The sequence below is a fragment of the Clupea harengus genome, chromosome 14 (genome assembly GCF_900700415.2).
Source record: "Clupea harengus chromosome 14, Ch_v2.0.2, whole genome shotgun sequence".
Taxonomy (NCBI): Eukaryota; Metazoa; Chordata; class Actinopteri; order Clupeiformes; family Clupeidae; genus Clupea; species Clupea harengus.
In genome coordinates this window covers 12,796,613-12,824,014 of record NC_045165.1, presented here as the reverse complement: position 1 = coordinate 12,824,014, position 27,402 = coordinate 12,796,613, and the positions used below count along the sequence as shown (strand labels likewise).

Genomic DNA, 27,402 nt, shown 5'->3' with positions numbered 1-27,402 from the left:
TCTGGAATCGGTGTTCCAGGGAATCTGGTTCTTCTGTTCGTTTTAGTGTATGGATTCAGGACTGGGACTATTTCAGAGGCAAGAACACTGCTGGCCAGCCTATGTGTCACGGACTTGTTGATTCTGACCGTGTGCCTGCCGGTGCGCGCAATTACCTACCACACACGCACATGGATGCTAGGAGATCTTGCGTGTAAGACAACGGAATGGTTTCAACATGGGTGCCTCGCGGCTAAAAACTTTACCCTCGCGGCTACCAGCATTGCACGTGACCATCCTCCATCATGTCAAGTACAGGGTGCCAAGTACCGGGCGAGGAGAGGTCTTTGCACGATGGTGTTCTCTTGGATTGTGGCGCTTGTCTTCCCTATACCGGAATTTATGTTTTCTAAGATGCAGTCTCGCGGGGATTCGTGTTTGTGCGTGTGTGAAATCCCTCGCAAATATCTTGGCTTCATATCCCTATTTAGCAAGATTTTCCCAGTCGCTGCGTATACCATTCCTATCTTAATCGCTTTGGTCAGCTACACGAGAACCATCTTTCACACAAAGTCGCAGACGGCCGTGGTGGCCTCAAGCCCGGCTCAACATCATGTCCGGAGGCGCGCGTTGATGCTCTTGAGCCTCACGGTGGCGCACGCGCTCCTAGTGTTGCCTCAGTGGGTCTTCTGGGCATGGGCTCGGCACAACCCACGCGTTGACTTCCAACCTCCTGCGAGCCTTCTCATCATCGCTCAGGTGTGCGTGTACCTCAGCAGCGCGTGGTCTCCCGCCATCCTCTTAACCGCGCACGGGTCGCTCAGAGACGACCTGTCTAATGTATGTAGCATCGTCACTTGTCAGGATTCAAAATCTGAATCTGACGAGACAGAAGAACCGGGGGTGGACGAGCAAGGGACACGCATGATACTGATCAACCTTCCCGCTGACCCTAGATGCACGTCCTTGCCACCGGAGTTACGAAGTGTGCGCACGGATGAGTTTGGTCGTCTTCTACCTGACCTCCAGCAGTTTTGGACCGGGCGTCACAGTACATTGGTGTTGCAGGGTCACGATCCATTGCCATGGGAACGGCCTGGAGAAAGCACAGCCAACTTATAAGTGTGTGCAAATTGTGTTGATGCTGTTTTTGAGGACATTATGCATAATAAAATGATTAAAGTTTAGCTGGTCTCCAAACTGAAGTACCAGGCAGCATTCAGGCTGTGTGCCATGATAGACCACATCACTGCTTTCCTCCCAACTACATTAAGACACTATATCCCTTACACTGCATGGAGTTCTCACATATTATGCTTCATTGTACAGAATTGATGTGTCTATAACACTATGGAATCCACCAAACCTGTGGTGCCATTTGCAGAGGCACTGAAGTGGTTCAATTCCATACTGTTCTTCACAATGTTTTAGGAAATATTTGCTTTATTGTATATTTAGTGTTTTTTAGTGGCAACTTTCACAATATGTTTGTGTCAGGCTTTGTATAAAATACCTGCAGTATATGCCGGGATTATTTTATTGTTCAATAGCAAGATTTTACCAGTGAAATATGTAGTTTGTATGTGTTTCAGTTTTAAACCAACTGTATGAAAGACTTGGTGTCCAGAGTGGGCAAAATCTGGTCTGTCTATAGCCAATATGTGAGGAATGTGAACTGTGTTTGTACATTATACCGTTTGCACAGTTATCACCTCCCTCCCACAATATGCTTATCACTCTGTAGCACACAAACACACAATCATACCAGACCACACATGCTGTTTCTCAGAACAGATCGGACCTTCAGTTAGTGTGGATATTTCATGTAATAAATAAAGGTACTATTTCAGTATTGATCTGTCAAAAAGACATTTAAATGCGTCTGCTTTTGCTTATGGACACTTCACAAAAAGTACACACACACACACACACACACACACACACACACACACACACCCACACACATATACACACACACACACACACACACAGTTATTAGAAGACACACACCACATCCCACCCTGGTCATCAAAAATACCATAACGGTCTGGGATGTTCCATTTGTGTGTCATAAAGACCCTGAAACACGCGTGCACACACACAGACACACATTTTAAAGTTTCGTTGTCACTCACTTCTTCTACAATGACAGTAAAGTAGGTGCTTTTTCTACTGTAATGCGTTTTGTAAGCCAACCAAGCAAGACACATCTTATCAGTGTTGTACATGCAGTAAAATATGCAAATCAGATAATATCTTATCATACAGGTGTTTCCGCTAATTGATGTGACTGGGTCAAATCATCAGAGGGACATACATACACTCTCAAAGATTTATTTAAAAAAAACTAAGAATAAAAAAAAAATAACATTCTGTTTCATGTTTCACTCTAAATAATAATACAAATGGTCAATTAGCTTTTGTGGTCAATATGTAAACACATCAAATATAAGTGCTAATTATCAAAATAAAAAAGTATGGAAGCATTGCCTGCACTAAAGCATGGACGTAGTCTAAACAGAGAGGGACTATGAGTAATTCAGCTGTGAATTTGCATGTATTCACACATTTATGTCTATGTGTGCATGGAGGTGTATGAAAATGCCATCACAATCCATCAAGAATAGGCATGCGTACATCTTTGAATCGCAAAGAAGATGAGTTAAAAGAAGATACTTTTTGAACTTTCCATGTCACATGTCCTTAATGCCCTTGTGCAAAAGTAGTCTCATCCTGAAACAGGAAGTTGATGTTTCCCCCCTCTTGTCCAGTGTCTCATATGATCACTGAGAGAGAGAGAGAGAGAAGGAGAGAGAGACAGAGACAGAGAGAGGGAGGAAGAGAGGGAGGGCACTGCATTCTCACATTCAATACATGCAGTGTATGGATGTGTGCAAAAGATTCAACATGGAGAGGAAGACAGCTGTGTTCTCTTTTGCTACAAATACTATTATTCTTCAGGCTAATGAACAGGGTTATGTTCATTGGATTTCATTTTTTTTTTATTCTGCATTTACATTATTTCAGCCCCTGGGGTGAAAACTATACCTAAAGGAAATGGTCTTTGCCAGTGACAGCAAACTTAAAAAAAAAACCTAAACATAAGTAACACTTCAGATCCAACAAACATGCTTGAAGGTTTTATAAAACTGTGTGTTTAAAAGCAGAAGTATTTAATCACATATCATGTATTATATCGTAATCTATGATCGCTGTAATTGTTAGCAAACTGTAAAATGGAGAGGGGAGGGGGGTGTCTGTGTGCGTACTTCCACTGGGTTGGGCCACCATGTTCTTTCTCTGTCACACACACACACATACACACACACACATACACACACACACACACACACACACACACACACACACACACACACACACACACACACACACACACACACACATATAACCCCAGATCCACCCCACCATCGTAGTTTGATGAACAGACGATCCATCAAGCTTTTTTGTCACTGGTGTTGAAAAGGTAAAGTGACCCAAACATTTTCTGTATTTCAAATTTGATATTTAAAATTCTGTCTGTGATGTTTTCCGATGTAGCAAAGGGAAGTGTCAGAGACGGTGCATCTTGATGTTTCATTATTTCCTTTGTGCATTAAAATGTGAAAATATTGTCAAAGTTTCAAGACAAAACAGAGATCAAGGGTGTTCTTAATCACAGGCCTATTTGGAAATATTATAAATACTGTATATTGAACATAATACTGAAAGTACTGAATTTTAAGTGCTCTATATATGATTACCATACAACAATAAAGTCCACGAGTCTAAAGATTATATGTTCAACACGTGTATTTACACGAGGAGTTTGGTGCCTGTTTGGGCAGGTGCAGATATGTGTGTTTGGGTCTGAATATGTAAGATGTGTATAATTTCTTCATGTTTCGAAAGCAGTTTTTCCCTGCAATCAAACATGACAGCGGATGACTGCTTGGACCGAACCAGAGAGGGGCTGTGAGTCCTTCAGCAGATACTGTACATGTGTATATGTGTGGGTGTTTGTGTGTGTGTGGGGGGGGGGGGTTGTGTGGGTGGGTGTGTGTGGGTGTGTTAGGCATGGCTGCGTTGTTGCCTGTGCTTGTGTGTGTGTGCTTGCATGAGTGCTTGACATTTGAGCCTCCTCACTTTGTGAGTGTACAGAGACATTACATATTCGTTGACCATTCAGAAAACAAATGCAATGGATATACGTACCTCAGTACTAACAATGCCACCAATATATGCACATGTGTTTAGTACTGCTCTTATAATGATAGCATGCCCATGCCCATGTGACTTCTTGACCACAGACAATCACCCTGATACATTTCTCTCTCTCTCAGATCAACTTTTCAGTCAGGATCTTCCAGGTTGCTGAGGTTCCTGTGGGATGTCTACTCTAAGCCTACTCCATCTAGCGGCTTTGAGATCTTCATCCTCTTCCTCCTCTGCCTCCTGGTCTCTATGATGATGGCTGCCTTGCTGCTGGTGTGGATGGTTTTCAGCCTAACCTATGACCTTACCGCTGTGGCCATCATGGTAGGGGTGTGTGCGTTTCTGATGACGGTGCTCCTGACGTTGGTCCACCCTGCACGCTGCACCCTAAGCATCCTCATCCCCTCGCTAGGCACTCAACAGGGACGCAAGATCCTGGTTTCCACGGTGATGACCCTGACCATAGCAACATGTGTGCCCAATATGGTGGCGAATGTCAACTGGACCGCTTTCCTGATCAGATGCTCATCCCACAGCCTAATCGAGAGCAAGTTAAACTACAGCACAACTACACACCTGATCCTGAGCGACATCAATGAATGGACAGCAAAAATGGAGTCCAACAATGGCATGAGCAGCCTTGTCCTGAAACAGGAACTCGACGTCCTCGCTGTGTGGCAAGAGATCTCCAAGATGACCCAAAGCATGAAGGCCGAACTACAATCCCTGCATGGCTTTCTCAACTTTGCCTCCTCGGTGCTACAGAAGTTGATTGGTGCAGCATTGGTGATCATGATGCTAGCCAACTCCTCCATGTACCTGATTGGCTACCTCACAGACCTGAAGTATGATAACGTGTACGCGTCCAAGCGCCTCATGGCTTCTCTGGCAGCGAGTGGCGATGGCACGTTGCCCATGAAGTACCAAGACAGGCTGGTGAAGACGTCGGGGGTGAAGATGATGCGTGCCGAGGTGCAGAGGTGCGTGTGGGGCGTGGCGGTCCTCGGGTTGTACACCATACTCTGCTTCGCGCTGATCGGTCTGGATCACTTCATCTACAGGGCACTGGAGGTTCTACTCACCTGGACCAGAGAGATGCCAGGCATCACATACCACACCACCGTCGATTTGAAAGTAAGTTTGAGTGTCTGTGTGTGTTTTCTGTGTGTGTGTGTGTGTGTGTGTGTGTGTGTTTCTGTCTGTCTGTCTGTCTGTCTGTTTAGATAGATAGATGTGTTTATTGTTGTGTTTCTGGACCTCTTTTGGCAGGTAGGAGGCACGGCGATTGGCTTTATTGATTTCACCACTCACTCCTTCAGAGAAGAGTACAGACACAGACTGGACCTGCTTCCCTCCCACTGCGTGAAGCCTCTCTCCCCCCCCACCTCCTCCATCATCTCCTCCGTCTGCATCCTCCTCTCCATCGCCCTCGTCCTCGTCCTGGGCCAGGTGTTCGCTCGCCGCCTGCGCAGGAAGATCTGCGCCTCCTTCTACAGTCACCGCGAGGAGGAGCGAACCCACCACCTCCTGCGGAAGATTCTAGACGAGAGAGAGAGAGAAATAGAGAATTGAGATTCATCTTTGCAAAGATACAAGAATATTTTATGTTAATGCCTGGGCTTTCAGTGGTGTGTTGACCATGGCAGTTCTTAGGTTTTATACTTTTATATAGTGTGTTGCAGGCTGAGCAAATCTGCCTGTCCGTAAATATGATAGTGAGATAGACAGAGAGAGAGAGAGAGAGAGAGAGTTGTATACCAATTTGACTACATGTATGGAGAGCCTCCATGAATACAGAAGATTCTAGATACAACTGTCATCTTTGTAACCCCAGATGCCAGAAGCTTTGGGTTCAAATAAGGGCTTAAGATCATTTAACTTCATTCCAGTAGCTTGGCTGTTCTCTCCTTTGTACGTCGCTTTGGATAAAAGCACCTGCTAAATGCATAATGTAAATGCAATACAATGTTCAGAATGCTTCAGGTGAATTACAATAATGGACAATGCAAGCAGATGGTTTTACTAACGTGCACTTTTGACAATTCTATTTCATGTCTTTGCAAAATTCCAACCACTAAACAAATAAAAACCACGGCAAGATCAAAGGAAGTGGCTTTGGTGGGTCTTGAGCATTTTTGGCAGAATTCTTAGAAGCTGCAGGAGTTCCTGACAAAGGACCAGCCCCTTTAAAATGAAGAAGAAACACTTCTCCATTCGAACCCATTAGGACTGTCGGTCACACTAACACTGGCCAAAATTTGGTGCGATGTTTCCGAGACCCTCCCTTAGAAGTGTTGTGTGTCATGGCAGCAGCAGGAGTACTAAACTGGCTTGCACTACAGTGGCAACATCACGATAGGGCAGAGATCAATGAATAGAGTTAGTTAGAAGAGTTACAAGTAGTGTGCAATAGTGGAGCAGAGGTTTTTTTTAAATAACAATGAAGTGTTAAATGACTGAACAAAACTTTTGAAGTGGATTGAGTAAAAAAGCAGTGGTTACTTGAAGGAAGCATGGCTCTTTCTCTCTCTCTCTCTATCTCTCTCATACACACACACACACACACACAATCATTCACACATACACACACACTACACATCCAAGGCTGAACCATATGATATTTTCCTGTGTCATTTTCATCTGTTATATTACACTGCTGTCATAGCACCATCTACTGGGGATACACTCAAATCTCAATGCTGTGTCATGCTGGTGGCACAGTACAGATCTCAGTGGCGCAAACTAGATAAAGTATCTTGAAGAGTACAGCAATGCCTACATTTATTCATTTGGCAGACATCTTTAAATAAAACGTTTATTATAAGTGAGGTCAGGTAACAAGTTCAACACAAGCTATCCAGACAAGGGTTGTCTCTGGACTGGATCTGCTATGATCTGACATGAATCTACCAGAAAAGTGGCAGATCAGTGTTGGATACATACCAAATATGAATCTATTGGTGTGTACGTATTTTTTTAAAGGAATACATGTAAAAAGGAAAACATTGATCATGTGCTTCCTAGTATTATTTCAGTGTATTTAAATAAAGGCTATTACAAAAGTTATGTTTTTCTTTAACATATAGCGATTAGTATGGACTGTTTTTTTTTCTATTGTTAATAACTTGAATTGAGTGAGCATGTGGTTGTGTGGTTAATTTATTTAGTAATCTTTGACAAAAGATATAGAGGACTCATCGGCTATTGACATGTAGTCTGATTTTTATTTATATCTAATTCAGTAGTGCTAAAGTGAAAAGAAGTCGAGGCCAGGCATCATGAGCACTAGCTGTTGTCAATCCAGACATCGTAATTTAGGCCGAAATGGATTAAACCCGGGGATTACCAAAAAAAAAAATCACTTTTGTCTGACGTCTGATGGAACATCCAACCAATAAGATTCGAGCAAATTCACTTAGTTTGTCCAACCGTCGGTCGCGGGAGGAGGGGACTGTGCCTGTAGGACGAAGGAGAGAGTCGAAATACCGAAAGTAAACGGTGTGTGAGCGGTCTTCTCCTCCTGCTTGACCTCTGTAGCAGGTAAGACAGACATTTAATTTCCCTTTTCCTACCACAAGTCCTTCAAAGTTGCGACAGCACGTTTTATAAAAGTTTTTTTTCCGTAGGTCTATTTTGGTAGTTGCCTATATCTGAATATTCTCCCACTGTAGCCACTGCGAGGAACGAGTCTGTGTCCGTACACAAGGAACAGTCGATATAATTCACTGTTATGACAGTTAGTAAGTTATTAAAATAAATATAAATTGCGAGTTTAGTTCGAACTGTATGGCTGTGTTAAACTCAGAATCACGTTTTCAGTTGCCAATATTTGGCCACTGCGCCAGAGTAAATTGCAGTGTCTTATCGATAAAATGTGCAACTGTAGCCAGTTACGTTAAACATGAAATATACTGTTTAGAGCCACAGTCAAAGTACTAACCAAGTGAGTGTTATATCCATTCTGAGAAATCATCATTATTTGATTAAACTAAAAGAGTGTGTGTGATATAGGCTGCCAGGTGAGTCGTGACTCTGGAGTGGGTTAGGATGACCTACTGTTAGAGGACATTCCTTAGTCAAAAATTCCCTTTCACGAAAAGAAAAGACCAGCCCACCGAATCTGTCATCGCACTGGAGTTATTAACATAAGCTCTGCTCAGTGTAGTCATTGAATAGTAAAAGCTTCACTATGAAACTGTGTGTGTGTGTGTGTGTGTGTGTGTGTGTGTGTGTGTAAAACATAGAGACTTTGCTCTCTGGGCTGTGATTTTGTATTAAGCAGACTGTGGCTTATTTCATTAGTGAAAGGTGTGAACTCCAGCATACACAAGGTGACATACATTGTATGTTTGTGTGTGTGTGTGTGTGTATGAATGAGAGAGAGGGTGTGAATTGCACACATTATGCATCTGTAGACATTTGTTTACACATACAACTGCAAGGGTGTGCTAAAGTATGTAAATTGCAAAACGTTCATGTGTGTACATGCATGGGTCAAACTGCTAGCTGTTATGTATGAGTCTGTGTGTGTGTGTGTGTGTGTGTGTGTGCGTGTGTGTGTGTGTGTGTGTGTGTGTGTGTGTGTGTGTGTGTGTGTGGATAGCTCATGGTAGTTTTCAGGAGTTCCATCCCACTGAAAACATAAACACCGTTGTCTATCACTTTTGTAGGGGGGAAAATACTGGCCATCTGATAAGCTGGTCTATAGGAAAATGCAAAGCGAGACAGGGTTGTGTCAGGGTTGCTGTCTTAAACCATTTCAATAATTGTTTGACAGGTTGGCATCTTGAAACATGCTGATGAAGTTAATCATTTAGCTTCACAGCTTCAACCCACAATGTCTTGAATATGATGTCAGTGCTGAGTAATCACAGAAAAGCATACCATCATAAGCACCAATACATTTATCCATACACTCTGCAGGCTTTACCTCTACTAATCCTCTGCAGGTTCAAAGGTCAACATGCTGACAGTGTCCTGAACTTGACCTTAAGCTACTCTCATCTGGTCAGAAAGAGAAGCAGTGCAGACTGGGAGGAAGGCAGAAGGCAGCAGGCAGAAGGGTGGCATAGTCTGCTGGGCAGATCCCAGCTCAAGTTGGCAGATGGGGGTGGGGTAGTGTGGTGTGGTTGGCGTGGGGGGTTGGTTGGTTTGTTGGTCACCATCTGATGTTAAGGGATTGTGGGATTTGAGTTCTGTTGATTCGGCCATGTTGTGTAATGGGGTTGTATAATGTGGATGTTACTATGGCTGCCCTGCTACGGGATGACAGATGGGCTGTTTTTTAAGTAAGGCCCCTGGTATGATACATGCAGTGCTGCTCCTGGAGATGCAGAAACTATTTTGTCAGATTTGTGTACTGTCTCTAAATATGCGTAAAACGAATACCTAGATTTGAAGAGAAATAAACTACTGCAGCAGTCCTGCTGACGATCATGCACTAAAACAGCATGGTGGCTGCAGAGGGCTTGTTTGTGAGTGACTCACCACATTGAGTGCAGTTGACAGCTGAATCAAAGCCATGCAGCACTGGATACCATCGGAAAGACCATCAATCGTACAACTTGAAACACCCACCTTAAAAAAGCACCTAACAACCCTAATTGACTCATCAACAAAATCCCCTTCTGTGAAGACAAGCCTAGAAAACGAACTCAACATTTTTGACTAAGCGGGGTTGCCTAAAACACATCTGCGATGAGCAGTGCCGCGCCGTAGGCCTGGCAGTGGGTGACACATGCATTGAGGTCAGGGACACTGCGTTGACTGCGTCTCCTCAGGCTGTTGTACTTTTCCTCTGCGGTGGCCAAAAGCCCTTTGTTCGGAGTCTGGAGCTCATTAATGGGTTACTAGCTTGGCCTGGACAGGATAGATCTGCTCCTCTGCATATCTACCATGTACTAAATAACCCCTTGATAATCAATACATCATCTATTAAGATGGGTGTTGTATGATAGGATATGTGTTGATTTTTTGTAGGCGTGTGTTTGTGTGTGCCTATGTTTGCTTGTGCTCATTGTGTTCTAGTGCCTAACAAACAAAGGCTTGCTTCATGGCATTACATGTATTCACACACACACACACACAAACACTCACTGACAGACAATACTCAATGTGTCATTGATTGAGGCGAGACAGCTTCAGGAAAGCAAGTACTGTTTATTTCTCTGTCTGTACTCTATCTGTGCAGTGTACTGGAGGGATTTGAGTGATTGTGTGTGTGTGTGTGTGTGTGTTTGTAGATATGTATGAGTACATTTGAGATGGTAAATAATGAGCTTGTGGATATTTCCTAGAGTGTCTTCAAATGAGAGCCTCAGGGGGTGGAGCATGGGACAACCTTTGAAACTGAAATGAAAACTGAAATGAAAACTGAAAGGAAACCCCCCTCCCACACACACACACACACACCCTGGACTTATTCTTATTCTCTGTCTCATTTACCATGTAAATATGGGCCTATACAAAAAGGATTTACTCAGTAAAGTATTTCCTCAGTATAACCTGACCAAACAGATGGTCCAGAATGCTCCAAAATTTGATCTGAGCGCCATCATTAGAGGCCAATGGCAACTCGTCACCGTGGAGATTATCCTGCTGGAGATGACCTTCAGTAAGTAACCAACAATGGGCCCAAAAGGCCAAATCTGATCTGACCTTCACTCTGGAATCGTAAATAAAGCACAGACCGTCAGCTGACCCAAATATTATACATCCAAACAGACACATGTGTAAATGACCTTTATGTTCGTGTGTGTGTATCTGTGAGTGTGTGTGAGTGTGTGAGTGTGTGTGTGTGTGTGTGTACATTCAAGGACATTCCTCAGGAAGGCAACCTCCTGTTCAATAAGAAAGCATCAATGCCCTCCATGCTTGTAGCCTGTGACTCAGGGTCTGCTCAGCTGTACGTGTGTGTGTGTGTGTGTGTGTGTGTGTGTGTGTCAGAGAAAGAGAAAAATTGCTGTCTATGCTCAGATTAGCATTGAGCAGACATCACGTGAAAGGACAGAGGTGAGAATGCATGACTTGACTTTGCATCGTGTGTTTGTGTGCGTGTCTGTGTGTGTATTGCATGTGTGTGTGTGTGTGTGGTGTGTGTTAAATGAAGCATTATAGTGTATGTTATTATAGTGTCCTCTCATGTCCTCTCTAGCTTGGAATTTGAACCCGTGGCAGCCATATTGGACATCTTGGAGGAGACAGCTGACAGAGGTATGTCTCTGCCATCGCTATGTCCATGTATAAGTTATGTGGTGTTGAATTACCGAAGAAAAATTCAGTTTCAAGTTAATGATTTTCAGTTAATTCCAGTCCACTATTTGTGAATTACACTTCCTTTGTCCTACAATGTTTTGTCTCTCTCTCTCTGTTCACTCCATCTCTTTTTTTTTCTTTTCTACAGAGCAACCATGCCGTACGCCAGTGATAAACTCTACAAGGTCTATGTGCGGAAGAATATGGCTCGCTTCGCAACCCTGGTGAAAGTGAGAGAGATCCTTCCTCATCTGTGCTGTCTGACACAAACTGACAGGGTGAGTCTGACACACACACACACACACACACACACACACACACACACACACACACACACAGTCAGGGTGAAATTCTGCGTTGTCACTGCATGTGCTTCTATTGTGCACTAGTATACCTCTACTGACCATATATTTGAGAAATGAACAGGGCAGTGTGTGTACAAATTGTCTGTATCTCAAAGGACTTGTCTGCACACTTCTTTTATCCCCATAGCGCCTGCATTTAATTCATACACATAAATACACACCTACCTACACAGATTTGAAAATCAGTTTCACACACAGAGATTTATTTATATCTATTCTTATTTTCCTCTATTCAGTCTTTGTTTGTAAGCATTTGTGTAGGTCAATAGGTTAAGCAAGGGATTTGGAAAGGATCAACTCTTGGAGAACATTTACAATGATAAAATATGTGCCGTTCTTGTAGTGATAGTAGTTCTTTGAAGGAAACTACGAAATATCTTTGAAGGAAGCATTACACGCAAACATGATTTCCTGTTTTAGGAGGAAGTGGAGGCGAAGCGGGAAATGACGGGGAACTACAACGCCATGCAGATGCTGCTTGATAACCTGAAGCGGCGGGAAAACTGGCCTGAGGAGTTCATCAGGGCACTGGAGGAGTGTGAGCACGCTGACCTCGCTCAGGAGATGAAAGAGGAATACGAGAAACTGAAACCATCCAGTAGTAAGGAACAACACACACACACACACACAATTAAACACACACATATATACTGTGCAAATATGCAAAAGTATGCAGAATCATTTGCAGAAATGCAGAAATATTTATCTCACTACATTGTAATGGTACCCTATTTTTATCATTATGTGATTTTACCATTGAGTGTCTTTATTTGTCACGGATTCCTCAGATAAGATGCCTCAGGCTGCTGTTATGTCTGATGACACCCCAGGGAGTGTAATCCAGGCGCACGTGCACCCTCCTCCACCAGCTGTCAATGTGCCAGACCAGCCACCAGCCCCTGCATCCTCTCCCAACGTGGCTGATGGATCTGCATCTGCCCCCCTCCCCAGTTCACCTGCCAAGGCTAGTCCCCCTCCCAGCAAGACCACAGAGCCTCCATCCCCTCCTAAGGTGGCTCCTGAGGCTCTTGTCACCCCCGACATCGCCCGCCAGCCGGCTCCACCTCCCAACATGGCTGCCGAGGCTGAATCAGTTCCAAGTACAGCAGCACCACCTGAAAACATTCCAAAGGCAGTCGCTAAGGCAGAGATCCTCCAGGCTGCAGACGTGAGCGTTACTCCCCAGCCTGATATCCCTGATGGCCCCACGCACAGTGTCCCTCCTGCAGAAGTATCTGAGTCCTCCAGCCCGCCTCCAGATCCACAGCCCCCCACCCAGAAACCCACCCCGGAGCCCCCCGAGCCATCAAAAGCTCCCATACAGGAGAGCAGCGCCCCCAGCTGCAAAATGAACCCACTCCTACAAGAACCAGAAGAAACATCAGATCCGACCATGTACCAGGTAGGGTGTGCATTTATTTTGCTTATACAAGCAGTTCAAATGAATGTGACTTCCACACACACACACACACACACACAAATACACACACATATATAAATGCACACACTGACACTGACACAGACCTCAATCACACACCTATTGAAACATTCTCATTCTTTTCCCAGGTCAGCATACAGCAGCAGCCCACAGCACCATCTGAAGATGCTGAGATCCAGCTACCACCACCTGAGACACAAAACATCACCCTTCCTCTTCCTACTCCAATCTCCAGTCCTGTGGTTGCCATGATACACCAGCCCCCTCCCTCACTGGTGGACAGTGACCTGGAGGAGGAGTTCTTCAGCAAGCCTGGAGTTCTACACAGTGTGGCTGAAGGTAGTTCCTTATCTCAGGAGATTGCCGCGGAGACTCAACCCCCTGAGCCTTGCTCACTCACCACTGATGATCTGGAGATCAGCAGAGCTGCTGGTGACTCGGCCTCTGAGGTAAACTCAAGCTCTTCAGTTTCCTCCAGGGCCAATGCAGATGAATGCCCTGAACCAGTCCTCCAGCCAGATTCAGTTCCCAGTCTTACTGAAGCTAACCACACCCAAGAACCTGTGACTGTCAAAGAAAATGGCAGTCCGTCCCATCAGCCAAATGGCCTCTTAGATGACCTAGCCCCCTCTCCCCGTCACACCCCAACAGAAGACCACTATGAATCTGTGTGCAGCAGTTCCTTGAGTTCCCAGGAGCAAAGCACCCTGGTACATGTAGTCCACGTTTCTCAAGAACCATCAATCCAGAATCAAGATGGGCAGGAACAAAGCACAATGGAAATTGTAGTCTCCAGTGAGGACACATCCATGGTCAACCACAGTGACAGCCAAAGTGAGGCAAGCCTGTCAGAGCAACAGCCAACCACCAACCACCATAGCGTCTCACTAAGCATTCTGGGACATGAAGTCCATTTGAGCCCAGAGAAAGAAGAGGCCTCGGGCACAGAGGATACCAGCAACACAAAGACTGAGGTCATCTTCGGGAGGAGAGAAAACGAAGCACAAGGACAAGAGGAAGGAGAGAGAAACGAAGAAGAGCAGAGAGAAATGCCCTGGGCAGCCCTCTTACCCGCCATTCAAAATGTTCCTCTCATTCCAGCAGCTGCTGCGGTTGGGGTCTGTGCCCTATTCTTTGCCTGGAAACTGCGCAACTGAGGACATCCAGCACCAAGCCTCAGGACCTCCCCCCTGATATATCCCTATAATATCTTACCATTTTGCCTCACATAATATTTTTAATGAATCCACACCACCACCTTTATGGCCTTTTACAGAACTGTCCTCGTTCTATCCCTAGTAATCCGTTATGATGACAGTGCAAGCCAATGACTGTTTCTGCAAAGGGAGAAGGGACACTTTTGCATCTTATGTACTTTCTCATAGTACTCTGCAGCTCTATTACTCCATGTCAGTGCTTCATCAATCATTGTCCTTCTGTTTATTCTCCTACATTTCACATGTATTCAATAGTGAAACCCCATGCACTGACCGAGTTAGACCTTGTGATTGATCAGCATTCCTTCCTGCTTCAGCTAAAGGAAACTTACATCTGAAGTTTTTGCAAAGATGTAAGCCACCTTGTGAACTGACCTCCTTAATGAAGTGTGTATGAGTATTTGTGTGTCTTCTCAATGAAAGTCTTAGTCCAGAAAAGTTTAGTTGGTGTTGCTTCTGATCTACATTGGGAATGTTATTTCAGAAGATTATTTAAACATATAAGTTTATAATTTATCATTTTGAATATATGCTTCATATTTAAATATATTTTGTGTGTATTATCTTTGAAGAGCTCATGGGGTATTAACTCTGTTAATGTCTTAACTTGTAAAATATCTGGAATATTTCCCCTTCCCAAGTACTTGGTGCAATCATGGAGTAATTCTCAACCCTTCACAAAGTGCTCTTATGTATGTTAAGACTCGACACCGTAACCCTTCTGAGCCAGCATAGTCCACACTGATGTCAATTAATAAGCTGGTGTAGCGTGGTTAAAAGTGAATTACTTATTCAGAAATAACTGTAATAGGATTGTCTGGATTGTGGATGGATTGTTGTGGATGGACTGTTGAACAGGGTCTCAGGTCTGGAAATACTGTATCTGAATGGAAACCCAAAGCCCAGCCATTTATTTGTATTTGTGCTGTGGGTGTATATGTGTATGTGTGTGTCTGTGTGTGTGTGAGAGAGTGCGCATCTGTCTGCGTCCTTGTTTGTGTCTGTGTGTATGGGTGTGTAATTTCAAACCATGTCTGTGTGGTAATTTAGTCCCAGAAGACAGCAGAATTATCCCAGTTTATAAATTGCATGTATGTACATATGTTGGGGTAATATAAGCATTTTGATGATTTCATATTGGCATTTTAATATTGTCATGGAGCTAATCAGATGTGTGTCATTTTAAGGTGATATGTTGTATATATCACCATGAGTATTGTTTCCTCGATTTTTTTTGTAACCAGATTCAACGTAACCATCTACTCTTGACCTCTATTTGGAGCAAACACAAGCCTACCTACTTAAAGCAACACTGCAACAATTTGCCACTTTTTTGCCACTACTTTTGGTATCTTCTTCATTCATCTTCTTCAATTCATTTTGATAGCATATGGTCGTCCAGGTTATGCACTTCTGTGGTCCGGGACGCAACACCTACGAAAAGACGACATTATGACATTGCCAAAAGACGGCAATTGACATGTTTGCAAGCTTTTATCAGTGCCAACTGGACTGTTGGTGGTGTTTCCAAAGGTTTTGCATGCTTTTTAGGTAGTTAGTGCGCTAGTTTTAGATCAGAACTTCATAGCACTTTAACTTAAATGTTTGTCTGAAATGAACCTTTTCTTGTCCAGTTGTTATGAAATGCGCTGTGTGTAAGAGTATATTTCAGTCAACCACAACCGACTTAATGTGATCCACTGACTACTGCAAATCGATGTCAACAATAAAAGCTTGATCTTAATCACTGTTCACTTACTGTTTGTTTTCAAGTTTGTCTTTAATTGATCCCAAGGAATCTGTAGCTGCTGACTCTCTATACAGCAACCCCACAGATGTAGATGGGGGGGTGAGCTGCATCCTGTTTTCTGGCGTTCTAACGTTTGTTGTTATGGCAGTTTGTTGTTCTGACAAGGCAGTTTGTTGTTCTGTTGTTTTGGCAGTTTGTTGTGCTTTAGCCTCACCTCCTCTCTGTAGGCCGTTTCATAGTTGTTGGTGATCAGGCCCAGAATGGCGGTGTTGTCAGCAAACTTTATGATGGTGTTGAAGCTGTGTCTGGCCACACAGTCATGTGTGAACAACGACTACAGCAGTGAGCTGAGAACCACTGTCCTGTGAAGTGCCGGTGTTGAAGATCCGGGTAGAGGAGGTGTTTCTACTCATTGGCACTTGCTGAGGCTTGTTGGTGAGGAAATCCAGGATCCAGTTGCACCGGTTGGCACTGAGTCTCAGATCTAGGAGTTTTTGGATCAGGTGGGATGGGATGACAGTGTTAAATGCTGAGCTATAATCCACAAATAGCAGCCTGGCATAACAGTTTTTGTTGTCAAGATGGGCCAGAGTGGTTTGAAGTGTGAGTGATATGGCGTCCTCAGTGGATCTGTTGAGATGGTAGTCAAACACTGCAGTGGGTCTAAACTGTCAGGGACGATGTCATTCATGTGTCTCAACAACAGCCACTCAAAGCACTTCATTGCAATGGGGGTTAGTGTCACAGAGCGATAGTCACCCAGCTGGAACAAAGAACCTCAATTCCCTCCTAAAGTGGCTCCTGAGGCTCTTACCTACCCTAAAACTACTAACCAGCTAGCTTTCCCTCCGAATATGGCTGCCAATGCTGCATCCTGCTAGGCGCTAGGCCGTTTACAGCTTTGTATGTTAGAAGGAGTACTTAGAAATCAATTCTATATTTGACAGTGTAAAGATGCAAGTACAGGTGAGATATGTTCATAGGTTTTAGTAACTTTGCGAGCAGCATTCTGTATTATTTTGACGTTCTCTGTGCCTTTCACAGAACCCCTCCTTATCCTTTTAATACCCCTCTGACAGACTGCTCTGTGAGGCTAATTTGGACTCCCTGACTGACTTGTGTATTAGTAAAGACAAACAAATTAATCCTTCTACCTGGCCTCTTTGGTGTCCTCTATGTGAAAATTAAGTGTGGGTGTGTGTCCATGGGTACTTGCATTCCTAGAAATCATTATGAAGATTGTTAAGACTTTCAGTTGCTGCTACTGTATGGTCCGGCATTGCACATTTCTGTTTGAATTGTCTAACTGAGATCTCAAATCCAGCCATGTAACTATGTATTAAATCAGTCTGCTGCTTTACATCTGGGTCTTAATTAATTTACGCATTTCTTTAGGAAATTAGGCTTAACTTTGTGTTGTAGTCTAGGACTGCTTTCTCTTGAATTAATCTACCTCCTGTAAATGAAAATACATTATTATCACATGGAAAATCAATGTGAATTGTTTTCAATGAATCGTGTTTTATGTAAACTTTATGTAGATATCTTCATTGTATGTAGATTTTCGCTTTAGACCAAGCCATACGTAATGTTTACGTATACAATCAAAAAGACCATTGGTTGAGGGGGTGTCAATCAACACGTGCCTCACTGTAGCGAATTGAAGACGCGCATTTCTCGTGTTGTAAACAGACAGAAACGCACCGCTATGTGAAATGAAATGGGGATTAATTCGACAATCATCTTGTTGTTGTGTTTCGAAACGGGTTGTCTTGTAAGCATTAATTTCGCCTAATAATTCTTCACCCATTCTGAATGGAACTGAATGGTCATCAAACTGAAGATGGAACGTCGGGGGAGACCGAGAATGATGAAGCCATTGGACCGAAGCAGACGCACCAACAGCAGCAGCAGCGTCCATGGAAGGAGACGCCAAGTAGTGTTAGCTTTTTGGCTACCTCCAACATGGAGGGTGCATCGGCCGGGGGAAGTGCCTCAATCTCTCGGAAGACATCCAGCTCGAGCACCGTTAGACAAAGGACCGAGTCACTGAAAAAGAACAGGCCCCGTACGTTTTTTTTTTAGTCCTGTTATAATTAGCTTAGCTATCGCTAGCATGCTAACGTCAAATTAAGGGTGTCAAATTTGATGTTAATAGCGGGCTATCTAACGTTCGTTATTTATTTAATTTCCCTTGTTAGTTAGTGTTTAGTATGACAGTCACATGTAACGCTGTATCAGACAATGTTAGCCAGTCTCCACATTTTAGTGGTAAATTAGCAAGAAAACTAAATCTTTCATTTTACGGACCGAAATATTGCCTTCGATCAAAATGATAATTTAGCTAGCTATTGAGAACTAACGTTAGCTAATTGGGACGCAAATTAGGCTAATTGGGAAATATCGCTAGCCAACAATTTCATTAACAACTGGAGCCAACAATGCTAACGTTAGGTGTAACAACTGTTATTACTAGATATAAGGTTTGGATGAGAGGTCACTATTTCATTAAATAATGATTCAGGACAAAGTGTGGGATAAAATAAAGCAAGTCCCTTTGTCGACAGTCATGCAGCTTCTAACCAACTGGCTAACGTTACACAGAGTAAGTGTTATTTAACCATCTCTGTGTCGTTAATTCTCCGTACGAAAATACTTTACGTTTTACCATCAGGTAACGTTAGTCATTTCGTAATGCTGTGCAGCTGTATTCAGTCAAGATGGCGTCTTGCTCATCATTCAACCCCATTCTAGCTGTTATAGTTATTGTACAGCAAATCTCTACCTCCATCCCTCAAACACTGTCGTATACCAAATTACACGCGCCATTATTATGTGAAATTATTTCTTAATAGGCCTGTAGAGACCATTTTTCTTTTTTTATAATAAACGATAATATCCCTTGAGATGTATTGCTTTACATGTATGTATTGTTGATGTTTACACTAACATTAGAGTTATGGAGAAACATGTATAATAAAAACATGTTCGTGCAGTTGCTCATTTATGCTCATTGCCTATTTCTGTCACACACTTAGCATTCCCCTGGTTTGGTATGGACATTGGCGGGGCGTTGGTGAAGCTAGTGTACTTTGAGCCGACAGACGTGACAGCGGAGGAGGAGCAGGAGGAGGTTGAGAACCTGCGCAGCATCCGCCACTACTTGACATCCCACACGGCTTATGGGACCGCCGGAATCCGCGACGTGTACCTTGAGCTGCCAGGGCTGTCGCTGTGTGGCCGCACGGGCAGTCTGCACTTCATCCGATTCCCCACGCACGACATGGCCGGCTTCCTGCAAATGGTTAGAGACAAGCATTTTTCCAGCCTACACACCACGCTCTGCGCCACCGGAGGAGGGGCGTTCAAGTTCGAGCAGGACTTTCTCATGGTGGGTAGGTGCACCCACATACACAGATGAAAACATATTTAACTAAATAAGAAATGCATACATTGACGGTAGATGTTGCCCAAATCGGACCCAGTCAAGCAAACATGCATTTACAAAGCACTTAAAACACAAAGCAATTTCAGCACCAGGTAGGTTGGCATTTTAATCATACGCCAGCCTTAGACAGACTGCTTATGAACATTGTTTACAAACAAACTGCTTTTTTTTTTTTTTTTTTGGCTAAATTAACACACTCCCACTCCCAACATAATAGCTCACAAAATCATTTCTGCCTCTGTCTCAAGATGGCAGATCTCGAGCTGCATAAGCTGGATGAGCTGGAGTGCCTGATCCGGGGCGTCCTGTACATCGACTCGGTGTTGCCCTCCGAATGCTACTACTTCGAGAACCCCACTGAACTAGAGCGCTGTGAGGAGAAGGCTTTTCCCCTGGAGAACCCGTACCCTCTTCTACTGGTCAACATTGGCTCGGGAGTCAGCATCCTGGCGGTCTACTCCAAAGACGACTACAGACGCGTCACGGGAACCAGGTACTCAGACACGCACAGCTTATGTGGTAGGGCTCAGGTAGATTGTGTGTGAAGAAAGCACCACTCTTTGAGGTAGATGATGATACAGTTTTCAATAGAAGAGGCATAATCCCTTTAGATTCTCAGTCTAAACCCCATTCCCCAGGTTCAGCTCCACACAGACATGCCCTAAAATCTTCCCACACTGCATGCATGCAAGCAAACTAGCTCAGTAACTGAGCAACATCATAGTCAAAACCAGCCTCAGAAATGAAATACCCCTCTCTTATTTAATGCAAGTGAAGAAGTGATAATGTGCATGCTTGTACAGTTAGTGACTGGTCTGTCGTCCCCCATGTTAGCCTGGGTGGTGGTACATTCCTGGGCATGTGTTGCTTGCTGACTGGCTGCAGCACCTTTGAGGAGGCTCTGGAGATGGCCTCACGGGGGGAGAGCACACATGTAGATAAGCTGGTGCGAGACATCTACGGGGGAGACTACGAGAGGTTCGGCCTGCCAGGGTGGGCCGTGGCTTCAAGGTATTGTGTTACTTAGTTAAATACTCAAACATAGACACACAATTACGGACACACACATATACACATGCATCGTAACACACACATTCAAATTCACAGTAGCGCAATTTTTCACTGACTCACAATAATACACACATCTTTGACAGAAGTGGCAATATTCTATTAAACTGTAGTGTATAGGGCGGTCGTCTCCAAAGCTATGTTTTGGAGTGATCGTAATTTAAAGACTCCAGCAATCTCAGAAACAAGGTCACCATCTCTTATGTATGTGTATATAAGGACTTTTTAGAATGATTTAGAAACTGTCCACATTATTCCAACAGATTTATAGGAAAACAATAAAAAAGTTTTGATACTGGCCTAAGGTTGCGGGTCATAAGTCCTACTGACTGTGTTTTCTTGTGCATGTTTAGTTTTGGGAATATGATGTGCAAAGACAAGAGAGAGTCTGTCTCTAAGGAGGATCTGGCTCGAGCCACACTGGTCACCATCACTAACAACATCGGCTCCATCACACGCATGTGTGCTCTCAACGAGGTACATGCTTACACTTGCACTCTTATACACTCACACTTTTACACATTATAACATGTATACACACACACACACACACACATGCATACACATACATACACACATACACTGTACTCGCTAACATAACCTGGTCCTGATTGAAGGGCAGTAGCTTCAAATGTAAGTGTCAGGTCAACATCTGTTATTAATAACACAGGCACACATGTGGGACACTTTCTCTCACGCGCACACACACACACACACACACACACACACACACACACACACACACACAGCTCTTTCTCTCTTCTCTCAGCCTCTTTACGGTGCTGCCTTGTGGAATCCGATCAAGCAGCATTGTACAGGGCTATGAGAGCACAGAGACCAGCTGCACACACTGCTTGGAATGGAGACGGTAAACACCACCAACATCATCTAACAGAGTTAGTAATTATGCCTGAAACATGATTTAATATGAGCTTTATTATTCATTATTCCCCTTACTGGGACAATGACTTAAATGAATGTACCAGTTTCGTAATCCCTCCCATTGGAAATTTGTGTTGTGTATTTGAAACTGTGAAAAAATGTGAATAGGGTGTGTGTGTTTTTGCAGATGTGTGATCATTCTGTGTGCGTGGGTTGGTGTGTGTTCTCATCAGAATATTGAGAGAGTTGTGTTCGTGGGGAACTTCCTGAGAGTGAACACACTGTCCATGAAGCTGCTGGCTTATGCCATGGACTACTGGAGCAAAGGACAGCTGAAGGCTCTGTTCCTAAGACATGAGGTGAGTCCGTAGTCCCTTCTAAACACAGATCCCCGCTATAGCGGCATTAAGGAAACCCCTTGTTCTGGTGGCTGTGCTTGTTTTCTTTGAACCAGACAAAGCCAGTATAATGCTGCCCCAGTCTGTGTTTTAGACACTGTACCGGCGTTCCAGTAGTAGAGGCGTGACGTTTCACATAGCGTCTAGCTTGACCTGTCCAAAGCGGGAAAATTGCACTAGAACGCCACTTGAAGTCAGAGCTCTAACTCTGAGAAAATATATCCACATATCCAATTTCACATCGTTATCAATAAGGAGACGAACCTTTCAGAGCCTAACAGAGACATGGGCTGCGATTGAATAATCAAAAAATGTACGTCCTATGTCTTTTCCTAACCGCTTTTCCTTGACCTCAATGGAAAATGTCATGAGGTCAAGGAAACAGGGTAAGGAGAATTTATAAGGACTTGGGGAAAAGGCAACAGCGGTGCTAATAGAATCCGACTGAGCTGACACTAAGAAATATGCGATGGTGGATGTCATTGACGTGAGTCTTAAAATATAGCTGCCGCAAGGAATTGTAGGACGGCATTACCTCCTTTCCTAAAGGATGGTTCAGTGTACCCTATGCTAACGGAGATAAGAAAGAAAGCATTGAAGCACCTGCCCTTAGCATTTAGAGAATTCGACCAACTCTTATCATGGCTGCCACTTCCAGGTCATTTCACGTGTAAATGTGAGAGGTGACCTAACTAGAAGTTAACAGACAAGCGAGACATGCCATGCAGAAATAGAACAGAAAGTCTTTATAATTATGCATATTTATAACTCCTTAAACTCTTTAAGCTCAACAATGTCAACATATTAAGGGAGAAGTAGCGTCAAATGAATGAACTAGTAGAGCACCGCTACACCTTTCCACTAAGTTTAACGAAAATCAGGCTTTAAGTTCGTTTTTGCGTAATCCTGCTTACAGACAAACTGCAACGGAAACATAACCTTTTTGGCGAGGTAATTAAACACAGGGGGGTTTGGTTGTGGTACTACGACATTCTTCGAATACCGCTGTAAGGAAATGTCTATACCGCTGCAGCCCTACCAAGTCATCACCACATAAATACGCCATAAACTACGCCTTGGAAAATTAACTAGCCTACCTGTTACTTTCGAAAACAATGACGGGTGAACTTAATGTCGACTTAGCCCCAGTGTGTATGTGTTTTCACATGGAAAATACTTCTTGTACATAGTATTTGTGAGCTTTTGTTGTGTTATATATTGCTAATGAAAGTAAGGGTCACTTGTCTCACATCTCTGACTCACGTCTTTGTGTGTGTGTGTGTGTGTGTGTGTTTGTTTGTGTGTTTGTGTGTGTGTGTGCGCAGGGTTATTTTGGCGCTGTGGGAGCATTGCTGGAACTGCTGAAACCGTCCTGAACATTTCCCATTTCTTTACACTGCTGAGCACTAGACAAACATATGTGTACACACACACACACACACACACACTCACTCTCTCTTATCTGTCCTCTGACCTGGGTGTAGTCAGCCGGGTCTCCTCCTTCAGGCGCCCACTTAAACCCAATCGTTCTCATCACACCGTCTCTGGCTAAGCCTGTGTGTGATCTCCACTCACAGTTAGGCCAGTCCCCCGGGGCGAGGGTTTCTCCAGCTGATCCCTTCCTCTTTGTCTTAAACTCTGTCGCCATGTAGCCTTAATCACTCACAGCCCACTCGCTCTGTAGACAGATGCTCCACTCACTGGAGTTCTTCTGCGCTTAGAGCCCTCAGCTGAACTTAAGCCCTGTTAGTGGGTTTGCTGAATTGTTGTAGCACATGGCCTTAAGCTAATAAGGGATACTATGCATCAGCAGCTGGTGATTGACATCAGATGTAAACTAAGGTTACGAATGTTGCCCTGCTACTAAGCAATGGTTTGTTTACTCTAGACATGTACAGACAATCAGACAGCAGACCTTTTCAGGTCCACTTCAGCTGGATAGTAGAGCCAAAGATCTTTGCTTTCTGTTGAACGTCAAGTCAAAGATGTCTCTCGGTGTGTTTTAATGTCCATGGTGTTTGTTCTGGTTACGATGATCTGGTTATGTTCCAACGGAATGTGGATCATCTTGAAACAGACTTGTCTCCTATTTCGAGTGCTATACAGAGCAGTTTGTTTTTATTGAACTCTGTGAGACATTTCAGTTGATGTGGGACCAGTCACCTAAACCACACAAGGAAAATTTCAACTCCTTTACTTAGCACATATGGCTCCTCACAGACTGATTCAAACTAAAAACAAATGGGTCATTTAATATTTGGTCATGTATATAATATTACAATTATAATAATATTGAACTGTGAGGTAAAAATGGAGAATCGTATTTACTCTGAAGTGCCTGTAAGACAAAGAAGGTCTATATGCTTTAAAAAAAAAAAGTATTTTTTTATGATGCTGTTAAACAAAGATCTACAACCAGTTGCTGTTATGGAGCTTATTGCACACATCTGCACAAAAAAAAAAAACTATTTCTACTTTTTTTTACTGTAAAGAATGTTGTTGGTTGCAATAAAATATGTTTAAAGTGATTGAAGTGTGTTGTTGCAATTTCTTGTACAGTGATCAAAGTCTGTTTAAGGACAAGTGTTCTGTTTTTTTTATATTAAGACAATTCTTGCTTTATAAACTGATATACGTGTCAGCCATATGAGCTTCTTTGAGAAACACAAAAGTAGTTTGACACTTCATTTCCTATGGAAGTGAATGCGGGCCATTTTGCTGGATAGCTCATTTAGTCTTGTATTGTCCAGAAACATGAGTGCCTGATTATTGGTGTGAGTAGACTAGACAATTTTTTTAGTTCATGTTTACCTGAGCTACCAGTTGGTCTACGTAGCCAATTGCTCAGGTGAGAGGCTTTAATCATTCACTAGTCCAGCGCCATTCAGTTTATAAAACATCATGATATGAGATGAGGCACAGCATGCAGTCTCACAGACATCCTGTGTAGAGATATCTCAAAAATAGGGGCACAGGATATTGCCATTCCTCTGGAGGAATGTGTACAAAAACCAAAACGGCCATTTTTAAATTCTCAGTGGGGCGAGTTGGGGTGCATTTGTGGCCGGGGTGATGAAGTTCATTTTGCCACAAGTCTGGTACAGATCCAGGGTCAAATCCATCTAAGAGGGGATAGTAAACATTTAGTTTTTATTTTCAATAACAAAAGAACGACAGGGGTTACACTTTGCAACCAGTTTTTACAAGAGCACTACACGGGTTCAGGACGGATGAGGAGCAGTGTCCATATTTCACCAGTGGCACCAAAATCAATCAATCTAAATCAAATCTAAATCAATCACACTAACTATACTGCACGTTCTTAAATAAATGATGGTAAACATCACTCATAAAACCCTCTAAAAGCACACTAGAGGCACATCTAGTGGCCACGCTTGTTTTGGTTTCCCCATTGATGTGCCTGGCTCCTGACCAGACCTAGCTTGATCATGGGTTTGCAGTGCTGAGGAGGCCAAACCACCCCCACCAGCGTTTGTTTTTTGGGAGACTGAGTGACACACACCCAGATCCTGGAGGCAGGGTGTCTCAGATTGGAAGTCACCAGACACTGAGAGGGGCACAGCAATGAGCTCCTTATGAAAGCGTACTGGCCTGTGAGAGAATAAAACACAGGATGCAGTGCTTTGCTTATTTGATGTTCCTGTAGCAGAAATGTCAGAGTAATGAACTAAAACCTCCACTTCCCAGGGAGCACTCAGACTGGCACTAATGGAGACTCTAACAGTGCTGTGTGTTGTCTGTGTCCTCAGATATAAACATCTGCTGAGTAAATATTACCAAATCTCTGATAGCAAGGCTGAAATGCATCCAGACATTACTCACTACCAGCACCCCGTCCCAGCAAATGTGTTTGTTGGAACCGCCTATTTGGGTCCACACCCTGCACCACAAAAGTTGTTTGACACAATGTTGCCAACCAGTTCATAGGATCCAATTAAGACTACAGGTTTAGTCACAGGACGTCTCTCTGGCAACAAGGATATCCACTGAAGATGCTATATTATAAGTCCTGAATGAGATCAAATGTCTTGATATTTCTAAAACATCCTCTTATGTCCTTGTTCAAACTAAGTTCATTTGAATGAATTATATTAGCGTGCATGTCAGCTTTGATTGCATGGAGACTTGAAAAAAGTATATCTCTAAATGGCAGTACTTTGATTCCCTCCTGTTGTCAGCTGAACAAGTTAACAAAGATGTTTTTTATCGATCTTTCTGCCAAAACATGACCTCCTTCCCCCCTCTGTCAGCTAAGGTCTGGTTCACCATGAGCACTGAAGGATTACTTGCATCACAGCACCTGACTTCAGTAATTGTCTGCATTTTGGAGGGTCGGTTAAGGTCAACTAATGTCATCCTGGCCAGTCAAAGACCATGACAAGAATCAGAATCAGAATCAGAATTGAATTTTTTCTGGTGTGAAGGTGCTTACAGTAAACATAAAAACATATAAACACAAAAAGTACTAAGTGAGGTTGCTTTGGCTTGCCATACTAATATGCCGCGAAGACAGCCCTTGGTTTGAGATGGGTAAACAGACATTGGGTGCAGTGGAACAGATTTGTGCCATGTGGAACAGGCAGATTTTCCCCTCTGCAGGGAACACTGCATTCATGGTTTAGGGTGATCCACCGTTTTATAACTTTCGTGACCCCACCCGTTGATAATTGCGTAGTAAACTTGAAATGATGTGGGTTAATTGCTACCCAGTAAATGCATTGTTGGTTTGACAAGAAGTCTAAAAGTAGACGTAAAAAAAACTCAATAAGCCTGGTAGAGACAGTCTGTCTTCCACAGAGGTTTTGGTTCAGGAAGGAAAAGCTAGCCAAGGCATCAGGTTACCTCTGAGACTGACAGACGTTAAGTTAACCAAATGTCCATTCTGTCGTTGATAAAAGGACTCCTTGCACAGGCTGTGCCATCATTGAAATTCAGTTTCAAAAGCAGCCAGCATCTGTAGATAAATTCCTTTTTATATTAATTTTATTTGCCTAAAATATTACTTACTTACATATGTATATAATTATGTATATTATTTACGTAATTTGTGTAATTGCAGACACGCTTAACATGCTGAATGCACTATATTTAACTCCTCATCTTAGTGAACCTTTAAATCGTTCAGGGTTTCTGTTGAAAAAACCTTTTAAACCATCTGTTAAAGTAACCATTGTACTACTAAATTACCATCGCCAAAATCAAGAAAATTAGAGAAAAAAATATTATAAACTAAAATACTACGACTGAAGAACCTGTAACGTCCACGTTTCTCTGTTACACAAGTGAAGTGGAAAGCTCTTATAGAACCAATGAAAGAACCAGTGTGAGTTTTTTCTCTAGGAAAAATCCTGCCCCCTCTCAAGACGTGAA

The 27,402-nt window shown here is 43.2% G+C and overlaps 3 protein-coding genes across 4 annotated transcripts; all 3 read left to right on the top strand.

The window, feature by feature from the left end:
* Window positions 1–3,389: 3,389 nt before the first annotated feature.
* LOC105899559 (osteoclast stimulatory transmembrane protein-like) lies at window positions 3,390–7,234 on the top strand. Its single transcript, XM_012826758.3, has 4 exons — window positions 3,390–3,463; window positions 3,892–3,951; window positions 4,320–5,325; window positions 5,461–7,234. Exons 2-4 carry the CDS (start codon window positions 3,911–3,913, stop codon window positions 5,761–5,763), a joined length of 1,350 nt encoding a protein of 449 aa, XP_012682212.2. The 5' UTR covers window positions 3,390–3,463; window positions 3,892–3,910; the 3' UTR covers window positions 5,764–7,234.
* A 314-nt stretch (window positions 7,235–7,548) lies between these two features.
* On the top strand, window positions 7,549–16,224 carry mavs (mitochondrial antiviral signaling protein). The gene is made up of 6 exons (XM_012826807.3): window positions 7,549–7,731; window positions 11,345–11,403; window positions 11,594–11,723; window positions 12,231–12,411; window positions 12,599–13,212; window positions 13,377–16,224. The coding sequence occupies exons 3-6, from the start codon at window positions 11,601–11,603 to the stop codon at window positions 14,403–14,405; spliced, it is 1,947 nt and encodes a 648-aa protein (XP_012682261.2). The 5' UTR covers window positions 7,549–7,731; window positions 11,345–11,403; window positions 11,594–11,600; the 3' UTR covers window positions 14,406–16,224.
* A 1,647-nt stretch (window positions 16,225–17,871) lies between these two features.
* Window positions 17,872–24,539, top strand: pank2 (pantothenate kinase 2). 2 transcript variants are annotated; one of them, XM_012826847.3, is made up of 7 exons: window positions 17,873–18,283; window positions 19,254–19,606; window positions 19,912–20,156; window positions 20,498–20,674; window positions 21,085–21,208; window positions 21,847–21,972; window positions 23,337–24,539. In XM_012826847.3, exons 1-7 carry the CDS (start codon window positions 18,031–18,033, stop codon window positions 23,385–23,387), a joined length of 1,329 nt encoding a protein of 442 aa, XP_012682301.2. In that variant the 5' UTR covers window positions 17,873–18,030; the 3' UTR covers window positions 23,388–24,539. The 2 variants fall into 2 exon arrangements, with proteins under 2 accessions (XP_031436520.1, XP_012682301.2); XM_031580660.2 differs by lacking the exon at window positions 23,337–24,539 and having other exon boundaries at window positions 17,872–18,283; window positions 21,801–21,967.
* The last annotated feature ends 2,863 nt before the right edge of the window (window positions 24,540–27,402 follow it).